The 20,866-nt window shown below is 41.5% G+C and overlaps 1 protein-coding gene and 1 pseudogene across 1 annotated transcript in view; one reads left to right on the forward strand and one right to left on the reverse strand.

Moving 5' to 3' along the window:
* The window catches only part of LOC103158800 (collagen alpha-1(XIV) chain), a 208,269-nt gene that overhangs the window by 134,346 nt on the left and 53,057 nt on the right, over positions 1 to 20,866 (reverse strand). The window contains exons 7-9 of the mRNA XM_027431692.2: positions 8,606 to 8,761; positions 7,653 to 7,772; positions 4,239 to 4,403 (exon numbers count right to left, since the gene is read on the reverse strand). Of these exons, the coding sequence (XP_027287493.1) occupies positions 4,239 to 4,403; positions 7,653 to 7,772; positions 8,606 to 8,761 (441 nt within the window). The remainder of the gene's footprint in view (positions 1 to 4,238; positions 4,404 to 7,652; positions 7,773 to 8,605; positions 8,762 to 20,866) is intronic.
* LOC113837497 lies at positions 2,210 to 2,724 on the forward strand (annotated as a pseudogene).

Raw genomic sequence — 20,866 nt, forward strand, 5'->3', positions numbered from 1 at the left:
GAACAAATACAATATACTTCTCTTAGATGCACCATTTATGAGCATCTTGATTTTCAGTGCTAAGAGTAATAGTGCTGTCTTTGAAATATTTTAGACCACCAGGTCATTTACAGAGCACTTGTCAAATGACGACACCGGACAGGGTGTGGGAAGGAGAGATGAATCGCACCCTCTAGTGACTCACTGTTTAGAGAGAGTGCATGGAGTAGGAAAAGAAGGGAAAAACACAGTGTCAACGGTTTCTGCAACTATTGTCAGACATGCCAAACACCAATAAGTGCACGTCTTTAATCCCAGTACTCAGAGGCAGGCGGATCTCTGAGTTCAAGGCCAGCCTGATCTACAGAATGAGTTCCAGAACTACACACGTGAAAACCCGTCTCAAAAAACAAACAAACAAACAAAACAGCTCTCTTCCTGCTGCCTGCTAATCTAGATGTAGAACGCTCAGCTCGTTCTCCAGCGCCATGTCTGCCTGCATGCTGGCATGCTTTCTGCCATGATGCCAATGAACTAATGCTGCAAATTACCCTTTCCTTTCTAAGAAAAAAAAAAAGAAGTGACCAATCAGCAACCTACTCTACTCTATAAACTAAGAATGAAATAAAATGCATAAGCAGGAATCTTCTACAGTCTTTCTCTAAGAAGAAAAACGTATCAGCACTCACAGAGAGGGTACTCTAATGGGTTTGTCAGAAGTTCTCAACCCTGAAGAGTGTTTTCAAAGCCCAGAGTCCCATAGGTAGCCTTGGCTGGTGGAGAATTCTCTATGTGAACCAGGCTGGCATGGAACTTACAGGGATCTGCCTGCCTTTTCCTCCCAAGTGCCAAAATGAAAGGATTACACCACTATATCTGGCCTGATCTGGGTATGTTTTTAAAGTATAGCTTGCCAGACACCTTCTTCCTAGCTATTTCAATTCAGTAGGTGTGATAGTTTGAATAAAATGCCACCCATATAGCCATAGGGAGTGGCCTATTAGGAGATGTGGCCTTGTAGGAGTAGGTATGGCCTTGTCAAAGGAAGTATGTCACTGGAGGTGGGCTTTAAGGTTTCAGAAGTTCAACCTAGGCCCAGTGTTTCACTCTTCCTGTTGTCTGAGAATTCAGAAGTAGAACTCTTAGCAACTTCTCCAGCACCAACCATGTCTCTCTGCATGCTGCCAAGTTTCCACACCATGCTTCTGGCCATGGTGTTAATGAACTAAACCTCAATTAAACTTTATAAAGAGTCGCTGGGGGTCACAGTGTCTCAGTATCTCAGAATCATTTTGATTTGCATTCCCCTGATGACTAAGGATGTTGAACAATTTTTTAAGTGTATTGAGGTCATTTGAGATTCTTCTGTTGAAAACTCTCTGTTTAAATCTATTCTCTATTCTTAAATTGGACTATTGTTATTTCCATTGCTAGTGTCTTGGGTTCTTCATATATTTTGGAGATCAGCCCTCTGTCGGATGTGAGGTTGGTGAAGACCTATCCCCACTCTGTAGGCTGCCATTTGGATGCAGGCAGAGCAGCTTGGTCCCATCTCAATGTGACATGCCATGCTTTGTTGACTCCCAGGGGAGGCCTGCCCCTTTCTGAACAGAGGAGCAGTGGATGGAGGGATGGGGAGATTGGAGGTGGGGGGAGGGAACAGGCAGAAAGGAGGGAGGGAAAACTGTGGTTCTTATGTAAAATATAGGAAAAAATAGTAATAAAAAAGAGTTGCATGGTCACAGTGTCTCTTCACAGCAATAGAAACCCTAACTAAGACAGTAGGATTAGGAAAGAAGGGTATAGTTCACTTCAGTACTGTATCAACTGTTGTCTTTTCTGACCTCTGCAGAACCTGTAAGTATTCTCTTCCAATGAAGAACCCTGAATGTGGGTGTCAGTGGGGAGTCCTTGGAAATCCATGGGGCCTCTTGCAGTGGATCAGTACTTATCACTACCATAGGAATGGACTTTAGGAGCCCATCCCACATGGAGGGATACTCCCTGAGCCTAGATACAAGGGGGATGGCCTAGGCCCTATCCCAAAGAGTGACAGACTCTGAAGACCCCCTATGGAAGGCCTCACCCTCCCTGGGGAGCAGAAAGGGTATGGGATAGGTAGGGCATTAGTTGGGGGGGGGAGGGGAGGGAGAGGACCTGGGATTGACATGTAAACTAATTTTCTTTATAATAAAAAAAGGGCTCTCTTTCTGATGGAGAAGTCTGGAGACAACGATCAGAAATGGCACCTCGCAAGGGGAAGGAAAAGAAGGAAGAAAGGTCATCAGCCTTGGGCCTCAAGTGGCTGAAGGAGAGAATGTTTTTGGTGTCTGCCACATTTTTGCATCTTTCAACGACACCTTTGTCCATGTTACCGATCTTTCTGGCAAGGAAACCATCTGCCAGGTGATTGGTAGAATGAAGGTAAAGGCTGACAGAGATGACTTTTCCCCATATGCAGCCATGTTGGCTGCCCAGGGTGTTGCCCAGAGGTGCAAGGAGCTGGGAATCACTGCCCTGCATACCAAACTCCGAGCTGCGGGAGGAAACAGGACCAAGACCCCTGGACCTGGAGCCCAGTCAGCCCTCAGAGCTCTTGCTCGTTCAGGGATGAAGATTGGGCGGATTGAGGATGTCACCCCCATCCCCTCTGACAGCACCCGAAGGAAGGGTGGTCGTCGTGGTCACCGTCTGTGAACAGGACTTCTCAAATTATTTTCTGTTAATAACTTGCTTTGTATAAGCAATAAATAAATAAATAAATAAATGTAAAAGAAAAAAAGAAAGCTTAAAAAAAGAAACCTAAAATGTGAATGAAATTCAATGTATCACATTTCTACAACAGATATTTAAATTACAACCACTTTGAGATAATGTCTTGTGTCATCACAATATGTATAATAAAAATGAAAATGTCAAAAAAAAAAGAATACAGAAAGTTCATGAAAAGATTGAAGCATGCTCTTGACAAGCATATCTTTTTTTCTTTTTCTTTTCTTTTTCCTTTTTTTTTTTTCCTTCTTCTTTTTTGAGACAGGGTTTCTCTGTGTAGCTTTCGAGCCTGTCCCAGAACTCACTCTATATAGACCAGGCTGGCCTCAAACTCACAGAGACCCGCCCACCTCTGCCTCCTGAGTGGCTGGGATTAAAGACATGTGCCACCACTGCCTGGCTTGAAAAGTACATCTTAATGAGACGAAAGATTGACAGCGGAATAATTCACCTGTAAAATGTAACTAAGTGTGCCATTCTTAACAAAAGACTTCAAGTGTCTTCAGAGCCCTGTTGAGAGATTTGCTACACCATTTTGATTAATGTTTCAATGTCTTGGCAATCAGGCTGTTGTTTTGTTTTGTTTTCTGCCAAAGTTTATTGGTCTCTACTAAAGAGAAGACTTCCCGCTTGCCAGAGAACTTGTAAACATTTTAACTGAAGGCAAAGCTTATCATGTAAATAGTTTTGTAATTATTCTGGATCTGTTGTATATATCCTTTTTCGTAAAATGATAGCTTTCAGAGTGCCTGATTCAATCAGGCACACCACACGGCTTTAATAGCTGCAGGATTCTCAATCCTTGAATATGTGGGAAGTGATTACTTCTTGTGCAACTAGCAAACAGACAGCTATAAACTGACCCTGAAGAGCAAGCCATGGCTGATTAAATGGAAACAAATGTGTATCTAACTATAGATTCACGTCACTATATGCTTTTCAAAAGGTTTGTGCTCAGCATTTGCCTTAAAGTTCCAAACACTGCGGTGTACATGGCACAATCACTCTTGTTTGAAATGCAAGGAAGGGGGACTCAGATGGCTAGTGGGATATAGAAACTGTGCTGGCCTCTGGCTTTCCATGTAGTCCATGTTGAATTAAGTGGTATGTACCTACATTCACTGCGAAGGCTGGACCGTAGAGACACATAGCAACATACTGTAGCTGAGTGTATTGGCACTAGTGATCCCTGCACTCAAACTGAGACAGGGTCACAAGTTCAAGACCAGTGTCAGCTACTAGCCAGGCCTGGCTTTAAAACAACAGGGATTGGTTACAGGGCTTGGAGGGGAAAGGAACTTCCTGCCAAGCCCAATGAATTCCATTCTTGGGACTCACATGGTGAAAGCAGAGAATTGACCCTCACAAGTTATCCTCTAAATACAAACACACACACACACACACACACACACACACACACACACACACACAATTCCACTCATACTAGCTACATAGACAATAAATAAAAATTTAAAAAGAAAACCTACCTATGGCAAACAGCTCTACACCAGACTCACGGAGGTTTCTAGATGGTGGGATAATATCATCTTGGGATTTTCCATCTGTGATTAAAATGCCAATCTTGGAAACCCCACTCCTTGATCCTGCTTCTGGTTTGAAGCTATTTTCAAAAATGAAGTTCAGAGCAAGGCCTGGGAAAAATAAACACAAACCAAACATTTCTTGGAAATCGTATCCCTAGGATGTGTAGAGCTAAAAGTGTTTTTATTAGATGTGAGCCTTCATTTTTACAACAATCTGATAGGAGCTAATGAAAAACCCAAATCCACTAGAATAAAGGTAATAAAAAAAGAACCTGCTATTGCATCAGGGTACACAACATAGAGGATAACACATCCTGGATTCTTCCTTAGACTTCTTTTCTTCAGAGGACAGAAAACATAGCAAATAACAATTAAGCTACTGCAGAATAACACATTTCATTCATCTTAACAATAAATATACTTCTCTTGGATGAATTTTTAATGGGTATTTTTGTCTCTCACAGTACTGTTTAAGAAATCATTTCTTTCTTATTTTTCTTTTTCTTCTTTTCAAATTAATATACAAAACAACAACATTCTTTATGGCAAGAAATCACTCAACTAAACATTGGCTGTAGTCTTGTTAAGTATCAAAATTTAGGTTACATAATAAAAACTCTCCCTTCTTCCCTCTCCTTGATCGTATTTATTTATTTTCTTTATTTGGGGGCAAGACTAAAGATTAACTCTAGAGCCTCACACATGCTTCACTGAACTAATCATGAATCTACATTCCCATCCGAGGTCTAAACTCGCTGCTGTCGGTGGGGGCAATTTTTACCTGGAAGGCAATAAGAAAACATTGCATCTGTGTTTAATACTTTTTCATGGGTATTAACAATTCCACTAGAGTATGCTTCCAATTGGCAAGGTGATTAATTATCATGTTGCTAACAATTTGCCTAGAAGTCTGTAATAAGATCTTCACGGCTAAAGCTGAGCATCCAAGCCATATGAGCGTGGAAGGCAACAGCCATTCTAAGGTTCAAAGCTGCCCAAATCGTGCTGGAGATATGGCTCAGTGGTAAACCCCTTGCCCAGCCTAGAGAAGGTGCTGGGTTCAATCCTCAGAATCAGAGTGGGGGGGGAGGAAGGAAGGAAGGAAGGAAGGAAGGAAGGAAGGAAGGAAGGAAGGAAGGAGAGAGAGAGCGAGTGAGCGAGAGAGAGAGAGAGAGAGAGAGAGAGAGAGAGAGAGAGAGAGAGAGAGAACTTGAATCTAGAATTTGGTGCTTGTCATTAATTTGGGGAAAAATATCATCATTATTACTATTATTTCAAGTATTATGTCTTTTCTCTTCTGGAATTCCTGTTATCACATGCCTTCATAGCTATTCTATAGTCCTTGGATTTCTAGTTTGGATTTTTCCCCCTCTTTTCTGTTACAGAGCTCATCAATCTTAGAGATTCTTCATGAGTCCCAGTCGGTCTACTAAACCCATCAAATATGTTCTTCATTTGTTTTATAGTGGGTGTTTATTTGGATTTTGTTCCCCTCCTACAGCTGGTATTTCTTTTGGATCTTTTAATTGCATTTCCATCTTTCCCCTTGTAGTGCTCCTTTGTTACTGCATGTTGTCTACTTTGTCCGTTAAACTCCTAAGTACACTAAAAAAATAAAATACTATGAAATAAACCACTTCTACACAAACCACTTATGCTCACCACACAGAAAATTTTAATGTAAAATATTGTTATAATAATTACTTATTTAAAATACTAGTGGGTCAAAAGTCTTCAAATAGTTTTATGACAATTAGGAATTGAAGTTTCAAATAAGGGTGAAGAAAAAAATCATTAATTAAAAATAAGATAACATTGAGGTGATGATGCATACTCAGAATCCCAGCACTCAGGAGGCAGAAGCAGGGACTTGGTGAGTTCCGATCCTGCCTGTTTTACACAGCTAAGCTCTGTCTCAAGAATGGGAAATGAGGGCTGGAGAGATGGCTCAGAGGTTAAGAGCACTGACTGCTCTTCCAGAGGTCATGAGTTCAATTCCCAGCAACCACATGGTGGCTCACAACCATATGCAATGAGATACAGTGCCCTCTTCTGCAGGCAGAACACTGTATACATGATAAATAAATAAATTCAGGTTCAGGTCCCGGCAAACACATGGCAACTAATAATCCTCCACCTGAACTCTCATTCCAGGGGATTTGACACCATCGTCTACTCTCTGCAGGTTCCCCACCTGTGGTGCAATAAATATGCATCCACATTAAATAAATAAATATTAAAAAAAAGAAAGGGAAATGAGAGGCTACTGAGAGAGGAAAACACTATGTATTTTAGATGCTGCCCGCTATTGGCTTCCAAGATGGTGATGGCTTCATTTCCTTCTAGAACCTAGCTTCTTAAACTGTGGGTCACATGAACCCCTGTATATCTAGGGTCATGAGGCTGGCAAAACAAGTTATTGTCAACAGTTAAAGGTGTCTGAATACAGTGGATCATAAATCAATTCAAAATCAACTGAGCAGGGCATGATGGCACATACATTAAATCCCAGCACTGACACTGGGGAGGAAGAGGCAGGAAGATCTCTGTGAGTTTGAGGCCAGCCTGGTCTATACAAAGAGTTCCTGGCCAGCCAGAACTACACAGTGAGACACTGTCTCAAGTAAATACAAATAACTTTATATAGAGATAGATGAATAAATAAATAATGTGTAATGAATCTGAGGTGTTTCTGGCTGTACTTGCCCCTGTGGCATCACACAGCACATCACTGCAACCTTACTTCTGGATGCATAGCATATAGACCGCACTGTGTGCATGCAGCATCATGCCACACAATGCCAATGAACACTGCCAACGCCTGGGTTTAGTTTCAAGAGTAGTGTGTGCTATGAATTGCAGTATTTTACTGAACATAGCAAGTTGTCTACTTGTATAGAAAATGTAGTTGTTTAACGGTGGAAAATAAATATTTTTAATGTTTTTCTATCATCATTCCTCAGAATTTTTTTAATCCCAGCACTTGGGAGGCAGAGGCAGGCAAATCTCATTGAGTTCAAGGCCAGCCTGCTCTGCAGAGAGTGCCAGGATAGGCTCTGAAGTTACACAGAGAAACCCTGTCTTTGGAAAAAATGAAAGGAAGAAAGAAAGAAAGAAAGAAAGAAAGAAAGAAAGAAAGAAAGAAAGAAAGGAGGGAGGGAGGGAGGGGGGAGGGAGGGAGGGAGGGAGGAGGAGGGAGGGAGGAGGGAGGAGGGAGGGAGGGAGGGAGGGAGGGAGGGAAGGAAGGAAGGAAGGAAGAAAGAAACCACTATGTCACCTCTTTAAAAGGAGCAAAATAAAGTAATACAATTGCTCAGCAAAATATTTAGCTAAGAATGTGCACTGGAGAAAACATACCTGTTAGAGTGTTCCCTCCTTTATAGGGAAGGCTTCGGACAGCATCAATCACCTCATCTTTTGTGTTAAAGGCATTCAGGTGCCACTCTATTCTGGGGTCCCCACTGTACTGTGCCAAGCCTGGAGAGCAGGAAAAGAAAACAGGAAGTTGATGCTCAGGATCACATGACCACTCCAGAAGGTGGGATGACGGATGGCGTAATCTGTCTAGCATTCTTTTCTTTGCCTGGTGCGGTGCTTTCAAAGAGAAATCCTGGCATCGGCTAAAGGAGTCTGGTTGGATGTATCAAGGAATGAAGGGAGTTTACATATTTTCTAGTTATTTAGAAGTTATCAAATAACAAGGTATTTGGCATTTGAAAGCAAAAAGGCCAGCTGTGTGTAGATCAAAGATCTAGGTTCATTTGCTGTCATTTTATTCTCAAAGGAATGATATTCCCTAATGATTACTTAAGTAAAGTTATAACTTTTTGTAGAAAATATATTACGTTATTGCTTAGACTATGACACAAAGATTTACAGGAGGTTTTTTCTTTTATTTCTTAACTAGAATTAACTTGACAAAGATTATAATGCCAAAATATTATTCCTAGCTTTTCGATTCAACATTTCCCTGGACTTGGAGGCTTCTTTTAAACACAGATGGCTATGTGATGAATTCTTATGCAAGTGCAAGCTATGTTCTAAAATTTCACTATTATCAATAGTAAATATAGAGAATGAATGTATTCCATAGTCAAATGAGTGACAGCATGAATTGGAAAATTTAGTAGGGATATTATCAAATTGCTAGGAATAAATACATGTTGATCTGAACATATGCTTTCAGGAGCAATGGTGCAGTTGATCCTTTGATGACTTTGAATGTAGCTCTGTAAAGGGTTTCTGAATTTCTTAAGACTCTTGCAGACATTTTGCAATAGCAGTTAGCTCATATGGTCCCTAAGGTGTACCAATCCGTGTCTTCTCTGAGCCCACGTTGAATGCTGTGACCAGGTTTTCCAAGAAATTTCGAACCAGCCTGAAGTTGAATCTCCCAATGCTCCATGACCCATCCACCAGGATGACAATGTCAGCGATGGCTGGAGTCTCACAGAAGAATTTGATTTCTGCAAAGTGCAAACCGCAAAAGCACATGTGTTACTGTCAGAAATTTTTGCAAAAGTGGGAGTCGATTTCAATGTCCTTCAGGCAACTTAATGCTTAGAATACAATAAAGTTCCCATCAGAGCCACCACCTTTTTATAGCTCTTCCCTTAAACGCATTCTTCCAAGGACAAACCTGTAGTAAGGGTTGGCAGCAGACAGGAGGGTCTGGAAATTGTTAGCAAAGTGCTGTCAGGTTCAGGCCAATCTGGCAGCTCATCTTTCTGTGTGCTTTAGCAAATGGTGTCTGTACAGACTCTTCCAGCCTGGGGCTTCAGCCTGCAGATTCTTTCCAGGAAAGGTCTCAACAGTGTCAGTGAGGGCCATCCTCCCAGGTTGGGCGCATGGCCAGGAAGTGCAAAGGCTACTCTCTTGCCCTGAAGAGCCTATGCTAGATAAGCCAAGGCTAGGTGTTTAAAAATGGCACAGAGACCTTTGATTAAGTAAGATAGCATTTGGAAAAAGAAAACTGAGGAAGAGATCAAGGACTCCCTAAGTCTATTTTGTGTCTTGTTGCTATTGCTGATTTTCATATTGCTTCTATATGACAATAAGACTTTACCTCTAAAGATGAGCTAGGTAATTGGTGTTTTCAATACTTCAGAGAGTACTTCACATAATATTCCATAAGACACCAGTTGTGGCATGGTACCACCAGTGCCTGACTGTCAGGATGGTGCCCACCTACCACAGAAATGCTGGTAAAGAGGAGGAGAAACTTGTCTTCAAAACCATAGGTGGCTGCCTGAGGAAGCACGGGTCTGCGGGTGATCACGTGAAAGCCACCTCTGTTCACACACATCCAAGATGGTGGTTATAAATTCTTGAAAATATTATGGCATTTTTAGTGTCTTAACTGGCAGTGTTTCAGACTACCGCTTATTCTTCCCATCACTGCTCATCCTTGCTGGATTTTCATACTAAAATAGAAGGAACCATGCGTGCATGCGTGTGTGTGTGTGTGTGTGTGTGTGTGTGTGTGTGTGCACATGCATGCTCTTATACATTTTAATTTTTGCCAGACCAAAAAAAAAAATCCCCTACTTAGTTTATGTCTTATCAGTAAAATGACAATCTCACAATATTTGAAATATAATTTTCTTATTGAAAACCAAAATGTGCCAGGCATTGGTGGTGCACGTCTTTAATCCCAGCACTCGGGAAGCAGAGGCAGGTGGATCTCTGTGAGTTCGAGGCCAGCCTGGTCTCCAGAGCAAGTGCTAGCATAGGCTCCAAAGCTATACAGAAGAAACCCTGTCTCGAAAAACCAAAAAAAAAGAAAAGAAAAAAGAAAAAGAAAACCAAAATGCAAAAAGTCACAATCAGAAAGAGCATGAGTCCTAGGCAAGCTGTGCTGCCCGTTGAAACAATGGCAAGGTGGAGAGGCATAGTGATTGAATTTCAGGTCTGCTGCACAGCAGGGAACTCAATGATAGTACTGTAAGCAAGGTCAAAACCCACAGTTGGGAAAGCTATTGTCCCTGGGGAAGAACCGATTGATGTTGTCTTGCTAAACAGTCATGTTGTCAGATTGCCTTCTGAATATTCGTGTTTACATCCATAGATATGTGCTGCGCTCTCAAACTTGCTCAGAGATGCTTCTTTGGCCTTGGGGAACGGCTAATGCAGAAACTCTTAACACTTCAAAGTGCTGAGAGCAAGCAACTGTGAACACTCAGCCACAGATGGTATATCTGTATCAAGCACCCTCTCCAAGACTCAGGGAACACCATGGAAGAGTGAGCAGAAAGCGAGTAAGAGCCCAAAGATGAGGATGTGTGCTGTGAAATGCCGTCTTCTGGAAATGACGTGGCAGTTGTACACATGGACTAATAGCAGTTATGATTGCCTGCACGTGATCAAGCAAGTCAAAAATTCCAGCATTAAGTGGGGAGGGGCTCCCGATACCCACCCCTAGCTGAGCAATGACTGGCAGTTAGTTGATGGCCGCTGAAGGAGGTAGAGTCACCTTGAATGGGTGGCCATTGGTAGGTTGCCCATGCCCCAGTGGGTGACACTACACTCGTGTGCATAAGCTCAACACTAATTGGATTCAGTGGGTCATGAGAAAAAACAATGAATTTGGGAGAGAGATGTATTGGGGAAGGTAGGGGCTGAAGAGGGAGAGATGTGGATAAGGACCGAGATACGTCATATATGTGTAAGTGATTTTCAAACACTGAAAAAAAAAATGAGTTTATCATTAGAAAAACCACCTGAACCTGGCAGCTTCACAAATGTGTCTTTGCATCCTCCACAATACATTTGCTTAAGGGAACTGATTTGCTTTCCAGTCATTATATGCATGGAAGACCCAGATCCTTTTAGCAGACGCGGAAAATGTGCTTGCCAAGGGAATACTCCAGTCTGCACTGTGGAAGCTCAATATTACAACTCAATCTAGAGCTGGTATTCACATTTTTGGGCCCTAAATTCCCCTTATTTAAGAGAAAAGAAGATACCAGCCTTCGCTTAGGACTCAGTCCTACTGCAACTTTCAAAAATCTAAACCAGATACTGCCACAGGCCATGGGACAGAAATTCCTTAGGTTTTGGCCATAATCGGGGAAAATTATCTTATTATGCTTCAAGGACTCATTTTTATTAGTTGTTAAATGAAGAACACCTAACTCCCAAATGGTGTGGTTTTGTTTCTTTCAAAACTTCTACAAATATTATCAAATAATTGGGGAACTGTACAAAATATTTTTTAGACATTTTCTTTTGCTTATAGTTTCTTGGGGTTCATGGCTCTCTGTTCTTGCAGAGCTAGGATTGAACCAGGGGCCACACTCATCTGAGGCAAGCACTCTCTCATTGACCTGTCTTCACAGGCATAGAAGATTCCAGACTGAAAATTCCTTCTGCTTATCCACAAGAGTGAAGAAGCTTAAGTTTTCTGTTTTCAAAATGATTTCCAATGAAAATATCCTCTTGATTAAGCTCACTCATAACTAAATTCTATCTAGGCCCAAAGTCAAAGTATTGATAACTTTAGTGATACTAAAGTTTGAAAACTTTTCATATAAACAAAACACTTCAAAGGAAAAATTTAAAGCCATGCATTTGTTAACACCTATAACCACATCACTTCAAAGTCTGAAGCAAGAGGATCACCAGGATTTGGGGTTATATGGGGAGACTGTCTCAAACAAACAAACAGAAAGAGAAGAAAAATGATAGATTACAACCAAGAATAAACATTATACAATAGGAAAAACTGAAAAATACTACTTTCAAGAGTAAATAATCATGAACAGACATTTTGGAGGACAAGAAATAATGGCCAATGAGTGAACAAAGAAATATTTAATTATTTTAGTGTCCCAAACAAGATCATAGTAATATGTAATGTGTGCTCATTCAACTGGCAAAAGTTGATAGATGTATTGCCACTTACTAAGGTTCTAAAGATGAAAATATACTTAAGTGTACAATTGCCGAAACATGCATAGAAACACTGGTCAAACTTAGAAAACAGTGAAAAGGTGCCACTTACATACATGTAGAGACATGTGTTTATAGGTTGGAAGACTCAACATAATAATGACATCAATTATTCTGAAGTTGATATGCAGATTTAATTTTATCCCTAATAAACTCTAGTTAATACACATCCTTGTTTGCTTTTTTTTTTTTTTTTTTTTTTTTTTTTTTTTTTGGCTGTGGTAAAACACTGACCAGAACTGACTTGGGAGAAAAAGAGTTTCTTTCAGAATATTGGTTCCAGTCCATCATTGAGGGAAGGCAAGGCATGAACTCGGGGCAGCAACCTGAAGCAGAGACTATGGAAGAACACTGTTGACTCACTTTTTGCCTTGGCTTGCTCAACTACCTTTCTTCTACAGTTCAGGCCCACCTGCTCAGGGATGGCACTGCCAACCATGGAGCTGGCCCTCACACATCAATCAGCAATCAGAAACAAACAAACAAACAAACAGCAAAAAGTGACCCACAAAGCAAGTCTATACACCAATCAAAGCAATTCCTCTATTGAGATTCCTTCTTCCCAAGTATGTCAAGTTGTGTCAAGATTACAAAAACTAGGTATGACAGGACAAATAATAACAAGAGTTATTTCTTAGTTGTAATTATAATAAGTATAAAATTGTAGTTCCAGTGATGGGGGAAGTGCTTCTGTGTATGTGTTTGTCTTATTGAATGATAAATAAAGTACAGTTTGCCCAATGAGGAAGCAAGTTAGGCGGGACTAAGAGTCAAGGAGGATTCTGGGAAAGGTAGGAGAAAGGCAGAGTCACCATGTGAGCCCAGAAAGACAGGACGCTTGTTGTTGGCATCCAATAAGATAAGTCTTATAAAATATATAGATTTATGATAATTAAGACTGAGCTAACAGATGAGAAATCCTGGTCTTTGGCCAAGCAGCATTTGAAACTAATATAAATCTCTGTGTATTATTTGTGGCCATAACATGGTGGCCGGCAGAACTTGGGCGGCCTGGCAGAAAGCTGTCACGTGGCGGCAGGGCTCTGGTGGCTTTGGAGTAAAGACTTATTGTAACAGGCCAGTATAAAAAAGTGAGCCCTCAGAGCCTCTTATGTAATCTTGTGATAATGTAAATTGCTGCAAGCTCTTTGAAGCACATCTCTTCCAAATCCTCCTACTGGGGTATAGTTGCCGACTTTGATGTTCTGTTACCCACAGGCAAGTCTGTCACTCTTGCACAGTTGAGGCAGAAGGCAAGAGTCACACAGTAATGCGGTTCCTAACAGCAAACTCCCGGGGACTGCACAGACAACCATCATTAGCAAGAGGAAGAGTACCTAACACACAACAAAATTTTAGACAACAAACTAAGTGAGTTAGTTCATGGGAATGCAGCCTCTGTAGACGCTGCTAGCTGGTGATAGTGTTATTTGGTCCAAGTAAGCCAAAGGAGATTCCATTGAGTATGATGTCATAAAAGTATGCCTCAGCCAGGCATTGGTGGCGCACGCCTTTAATCCCAGCACTCGGAAGGCAGAGGCAGGAGGATCTCTGTGAGTTCGAGGCCAGCCTGGTCTCCAGAGTGAGTGCCAGGATAGGCTCCAAAGCTACACAGAGAAAACCTGTCTCGAAACAAACAAACAAACAAAGAAATATATGCCTCAATGTGGTACAATGAGGTCAGAAACACAAACAAAAGAGGATACAGCAATAGAGCCAGTATGATGGATTCCTGGAAGAAGGGAAAGTCTGTAATTGGGCTGGTGACAATGCCATATTTCATGGTCGAAGCTATGGGTCTAAGACTTTAGGAGAGAAGAGACTAGACATTAAAATAATTAAGTAAGCAGCTACTTGAAAAAAAGAAACAATCCTATCTAGCATGCAGACTGTATTATCAGGAAAAATAATTCCAGGGTCTATGTCACCCAAGCACATGATACAAGCATCAAAGCTCTAACTCAGCACATTTTGAGACTCACATTCATGTCCTGTCTTCTAGAAGCTCACATCTGTGTATGCGAACCGGAAGTAACCAATAAGTAGAAAGAGCAGTAAAATAACCTTGGGTAAAGCGACCATAGATTAACTAAGCATGAAGATGTTTGGATGATTTTGGTGATTTCATAATCTGTCATAAAGAATGGCAATATTCCTTCTGTTCTGGTTGTCTTTAAATTAGAAGTCTAATTATAGTCTAAACAGAAATGTTTATGTGCTTATGAAGACAAGTATTTGTCAACACAAGTTGTTGTTCTACCAAAATAGAAACAAGAAATCTGCCAGAAGACCTTTTCCCAGGTAAACCCTTGTTCATCCACAAAGCTTTCCCTTAAGTGATTTAATGAGTGAGACTCATCTCCTCTCCTTTAGGTCCTCTGCATTTGTTTGCTGTACTCTTTACAATCAACTGCTGTATTGGCTCACATTGCCATCCACCTGCCTGCACTGTGAACACCTTGAAGGAGGAGAGATTCCATGGTTCTCTCTTTAAATCCTTAGACCTGATCAGCTCTCAGCCTAAATTCATGAACAGTATGAAATCATGTTCCTAAAACTAATTGTTTTGTTAGACTTCGGGGTAGATGTCTGTAACCCCAACACTCAGAAGACTGAGATGAGGGAAACGTGTTCAAAGCTAGCCAGTGCTAGCATTGTGAGAGCCTGTTTCAAATAACAATAACAACAATAAAAGATTTTCGGTTTTTAAAAAAACTGTACTTTCAGCATTGGAGACACTAGGAAACTGGGTTGCAGTCACTCAGCGATCTGGGTGGCTGTGTCAGAATCTCTTGTCTTCCACACAAAAGGGGAGCACATATTATTCTTACTCACCCTGACTTACTAGAGAGCCAGGAAAAAACCTCATAATCATTTCACCAGGATCCAAGATTAATTTAGTGACTTTGAATTATTTTCTTTTGCTCCACTAGAAAAATATCTGAAGCATCCAAAGGAAAGCTATGGCTACAGAATGTTGTTTTTTGTTTTGTTTTTTCTTTTTTTCTCCTTTGTTTTTTTTTAAACTTAAGTCTTCTGTGAGATTGTATTTCAGGACAATGGGAAAGAAAATTCTTAAGAAATAGATAAGGGGGAGGCAGAGGCAAGTGGATCTCTGTGAGTTAGAGGCCAGCCTGGTCTACAGAGTGAGTTCCAGGACAGCCTCCAAAACAATACAGGGAAACCCTGTCCTGAAAAACCATAAAAAAAGAAAAACAGAAATTGCTAAGGAACTCTTAGAAACTGTCACCAAACAGGCACTGGCTCCAGTTGTATTATATTTGCCCAAAGCTCAATATTTTTTTTTAGCACATTGGCCTGTTTTGATTCTTTGTGTTTGTTTGGTTTTTGTTCATTTAATTTTTTATTTATTTAAAAGGTTCTTTTTTTCATTTTACATACCAACCATAGTTCTTCCTCCTCTTCTCCAGCTCTCCCCTCCATTTTCCCACCCTCCAACCCCTCATCTACTCCTCAGTAAGGCTAAGGCCTCCCATGGCAACAAAGTCTGGTATATCAACCTGAGGCAGGACCAAGCCCCTCCCTCCTGCATAGAAGCTGAGCAAGGCATCCCTCCATAGGGAATGGGCTCCAAAAGGTCAGTTCATACACCAGGGATAAATCCTGGTCCCACTGCTAGTGCCTCCACAGACCGCCCAAGCCACGAAACTGTCATCCACATTCAGAGGGTCTAGTTCAGTCCCATGCAGGCTTCCCAACAATAAGTCCAGTTAGTGAGTTCTCATTAGCTCGGATCAGCTGGACCTCCCCATCATGATCCTACCCCTGCCCTGCTCAGACAATCCCTCTTCCCTTTCTTCAACTGGACTCCAGGAGCTCCGCCCAGTGTTTAGCTGTGGATCTCTGAATCTGCCTCCATCAGTCACTGGATGAAGGTTCCACAATGACAACTAGCATGGTCATCAATCTGATTACAGGGGAAGACCAATTCAGGCACCCTTTCCACTACTGCTAGGAGTCCTAGCTGGGGTCATATCTGTGGATTCTTGGGAGTTTCCCTAGCACCAGATTTCTCTCTAACCCCATAATGGCTCCCTCTATCCAAATTTCTCTTTCCTGTCTCACCCTTTCTGTCCCTCCCCCAACTCAACCATCCTGTTCCCTCATGTTCTCCTCCCCAGTCTCCCCTTCACTCCTTCCTCCCCTCCATGTGGATCAATGGAATTGAATTGAAGACTCTGATATTAACCTACACACCTATGAACACCTGATTTTTGACAAGGAAGCCAAAATTGTACGATGGAAAAAGAAAGTATCTTCAACAAACGGTGCTGGCATAACTGGATGTTGGCATGTAGAAGAATGCAAACAGATCCATGTCTATTGACACGCACAAAACTCAAGTCCAAGTGAATCAAAGACCTCAACATGAATCCAGTTACACTGAAGCTGACAGAATAGAAAGTAGGAAGTATCCATTAACACAATGGCACAGAAGACTACTTCCTAAACATAATGCCAGTTGCACAGGCACTGAAAGTAACAATTAATAAGTGGGACCTCCTAAAACTGAGAAGCTTCTGTAAGGCAAAGGACACAGTCAACAAGACAAAACTGCAGCCCACAGAATGGGAAAAAATGTTCACCAAACCCACATCTGACAGAGGGATGATCTCCAAAATATATAAAGAGCTCAAGAAACTAGGCATCAAAATACCAAATAAACCAAATTAAAAAAAATGGGGTACAGATCTAAACAGAGAATTCTCAACAGAAGAAACTCAAATAGCTGGAGTACATTTAAGGAATTGCTCAGCATCCTTAGCCATCAGGGAAATGCAAATAAAAAGGATTCTGAAATACCATCTTATAATGGTCAGAATGGCAAAGTACTAATGATAGCTTATGATGGAGAGGATATGGAATAAGAGGAAGAGTCTTCCATTGCTAGTTGGAGGACAAACTTATACAATCGCTTTGAAAACCAGTATGTCAGTTTCTCAGAAAATTGGAAATAAGTCTACTTCAAGATCCAGCAATACCACTCTTGAGCATATTCCTAAAAGATACACATTCATACCACAAGGACATTTGCTCAACAATTTTCATAGCAGCATTATTAGTAATAACCAGAACCTGGAAACAACCTTGTAGGAGACCACATATTTGACTCCATTCCATCCTGATTTAAGGTCAGAGAGTTCAAACCTATTCTTGACCCTTAAGACCAGATAACAGGAGGTTTGATCTAAGGCATGGTTACTAGATGTTTTACTCCTCAAGGTGAAATGCCAGGATATTTAGTAAAGGGCATGGTTACTAGATGCTTTGAGAATTAAGTAAGGGAATATTAGAAGTAAAGAAAAGTATAACCAGGATATAATCTATAACCCCTGAGAAGCTAGGTAACAAGGAGGACCATAAGAGAGACATGCCTGGATGCCCCTGGGAAGGGGAAATAGGTAAGATCTCCATTTTGATTAAGGAAGGAATTAAGGAAATAATTACACATGTTTGTTTCTTGTATCATGGTAAGGAAGTTTTTTTGCCCCTCCCCTTTGCTTTTGGGTATAAAAGTGCTATGCAAAATAAACTCCTAGGCATCTGCAGTACTTCCTGAGTGCCCTCCCAACTCCATCTTCTGTCTTTTGTCCCTTTCTTTTCTCAATCTCATTCCCCTTTCTAGCATGCTCAAACAGGTCAGCAAGTTTCAGACACAACCTAGATGCCCCTCACCTGAATGACATCTTGAAATTTGCAGGCAAATGGATGGAACTAGAAAAAAAACATCCTGGGTGAGGTAACCCAGACCCAGAAAGACAAACATGGTATGTACTCACTCATAAGTGGATATTAGACATAGAGCAAAGGATAACCAGATTACAATCTACAACCCCTGAGAAGCTAAGTAGCAAGGAGAACCCTAAGAGAGACAAGTATGCAGCCCATGGGAAGGGAAAATAGATAATAAGATCTCCATTTTGATTTTTACATTATGCCTAAAAGGAAATATTATTGTCACTGTTCAAAAGCCCAAGCTAAAGTTCTTATAGACAAGTCACTGGCTCCATGGTCACTGTCAGAGGCAAGACTAGATTCCAGAACTTCAGATTGAACTTTTCTAATGCACACGGCTATGGTTTCCATAAACATTGTCTTCATGAATGTACGGGTGATGACTTTGGAAATTGCCCATTAGTGGGTATGGAGCAAGGATATTTCAGCTCTAGTTGGCATTCATTTTAACCAGAATAAAGACCATTCTTATTTTCTCAGGTCTTGGTGGAAGTGTACCTTATAAAGCAACTATACTAGCAACGTTTCTCATTGCTTGAACAAAATACCTGCCGTAAAGGTCTTTGAGAAGGAAATATGGTTTTAACGGTCTTTGCTGACCATGTGGGAAGGACATGGCAGGGCAGAGCCATTCACATCACGGAGGCCAGGATAAGAGTGGAGGAAAGTCAACATGATATAGCCCAGAACAAGACTGCCCCAGTGACCTACATCCTTTAAGGTAGCCCTTACTTTCTACCTTTGGTCGCCTTCCAGCCATGCCACCATATTGGGAATCCAGCAAGGAATCTATCTACTTTAGGTCAAAGCTCTCTCCTTTTCCAATCACCTCTGAAGTCACCATCATGGACATTCCAATAATGTGCTGTGGTAAGCTCTTAGGTGCGTCTCAACCCAATCAATAGACAATTGAGTCAGTCACCATAGCATCCTTGATGAGCGGTGATCTAGCACAGCATTGCCCAATGTCCTCTTCCTAACCTGCTCTTAGTTCTTCCTGGAATTTCTTAGAAAAAAAACTGGTGCCAGGCAGTGGTAGCGCATGGCTTTAATTCCAGCACTCAGCAGGCAGAGACAGGCAGATCTCTGTGAGTTCAAAGCCAGCCTGGTCTACACAGAGCTTGTTTCAGGACAGCCAGGGCTGTTACACAGAAAAATGCTGCCTTGAGGAAAAAATAAAGGAAAGAAAAGAAAAACAACGGTGCAGAGATGAGTAGTGATTGGTTTATGTCTGTTATGTTTTGTGTCACTGATTCTGACTGAGCTATGTGTATCTACACATTTGACCAAACATTGGATGTGCTTGCTCTGTCTACTGAGGGTGGGCCTCACCTAACCAACTGAACATCAGTATCTGAACAGAGCCAAAGACAAACGGAAGAGTCCTGCCAGCTGCCTAGACAGCAGTTTTTCTTGCCTTGAGTCTTCTAAGTGTTGGTCTAGAATTGATGCCATGTACTCCCACCTTCCTGTTTGAACTAAATCTACACCATTCTTGTCTCCTGAGTCCCCAGCTTGCTGACTGCCTCTATGATTCTATAAGCCAATCCCTTATAAATCTCTTTCCTTACAAATGTCTTTTCACCACACTCTAAGGGTCTCTGGTAGTGGATTAGTATTTTTCTGGCATAAAATGGGACTTTGAGAGCCCATTCCATGTGTAGGGATGCACTCTTGGCCTGGACACATGGGGGAGGGCCTAGGCCCAGCCCAGAATGAGGTGGTGGACTTTGGAGAGCCCCTGTCGAGGACCCTACCCTGCCTGGGGAGTGGAGGGTGGATGGGGTAGGGGTGAGAGGTGAGGGGTGGGGGAGGGGAGGAGGAGGAGGGATTGATATGTGAAACAAGCTTGATCTTAATTTAAACTAATAAAAAAAATGACAAAAAAAAAATAATGTCTTTCAATCAAAGACCTGATTGGGGAATGTCCTTCTGCATATATGTTTCTCTTTCAGATTGGTGAATAAAGCACTGATTGGCCAATTGGCAGGAAGTATAGGTAGGGCTACCACACAGGGAGAATGGTGGGAGGTAAAGAGGAAGGAGAGAGAGGTCTCCAGGAGGAGATGCCATGTAGAGACCAGGAAGATAGGGCACACCAAGTGTTCTCTGGTAAGATAAGGCCATGTAGAAATACATAGATTAGTAGTTGATAATTAAGACAGAAGTTCTAGCCAACAACTAACAGTTTATAAATTAATATAAGTATTTGTTTGTTTAGCTGGGGCTAATCGATTGAGGGACCAGGCTGGAAAGAAAGTCCAGTGGCGAAGATCAATATCAATTCTATATGATAAGTGTTCTCCCCATTTCATGAGAAAGGATATTAAATAACTAGAGAGGGTAGGAATTCTGCCCACTCCCCATACACTAAGAAAATGAAAATTCAAAGGTAGGGCCGACCACAAAGTCTGAGCTGCTTAGCCAAATGCACTTCAAATACGACCACAAAAGAAAAACCAGACAGAGACAGAGAGAGATGGAGGGAGGGAAAGAAGCAAAGATCTATAAGCTATGGATATACACAGCGTGGAATCAAACCCATAGGCATTTGTCCTACAGTCGACCTGCAGTGCATAGCACCACAACAACTTTCAGGAATGTGAAGCCCAAGTCTCTGCACCCCAGCCAAGAGAACATTTCAGCTGCCACTCAGAGCTCTGAATCATAGCAGTAACTGACAGTCCTATAAACAGCATAGTCATCACGTTGCTCCTCTGCTCCTGGGGCCTGAGAGCAGACAGCTGCTTCCATATTTAAAGGGCTGTCAACTTGGAAGGGGGATTAGAAGTTTCTGTGTGCACACAGGAGTCTACGGATGACAGATTTCAACTCAATTATAGACAGGCTGTTTGACTGGGGAG

This window comes from Cricetulus griseus, chromosome 10 (assembly GCF_003668045.3).
Source record: "Cricetulus griseus strain 17A/GY chromosome 10, alternate assembly CriGri-PICRH-1.0, whole genome shotgun sequence".
Lineage (NCBI taxonomy): Eukaryota > Metazoa > Chordata > Mammalia > Rodentia > Cricetidae > Cricetulus > Cricetulus griseus.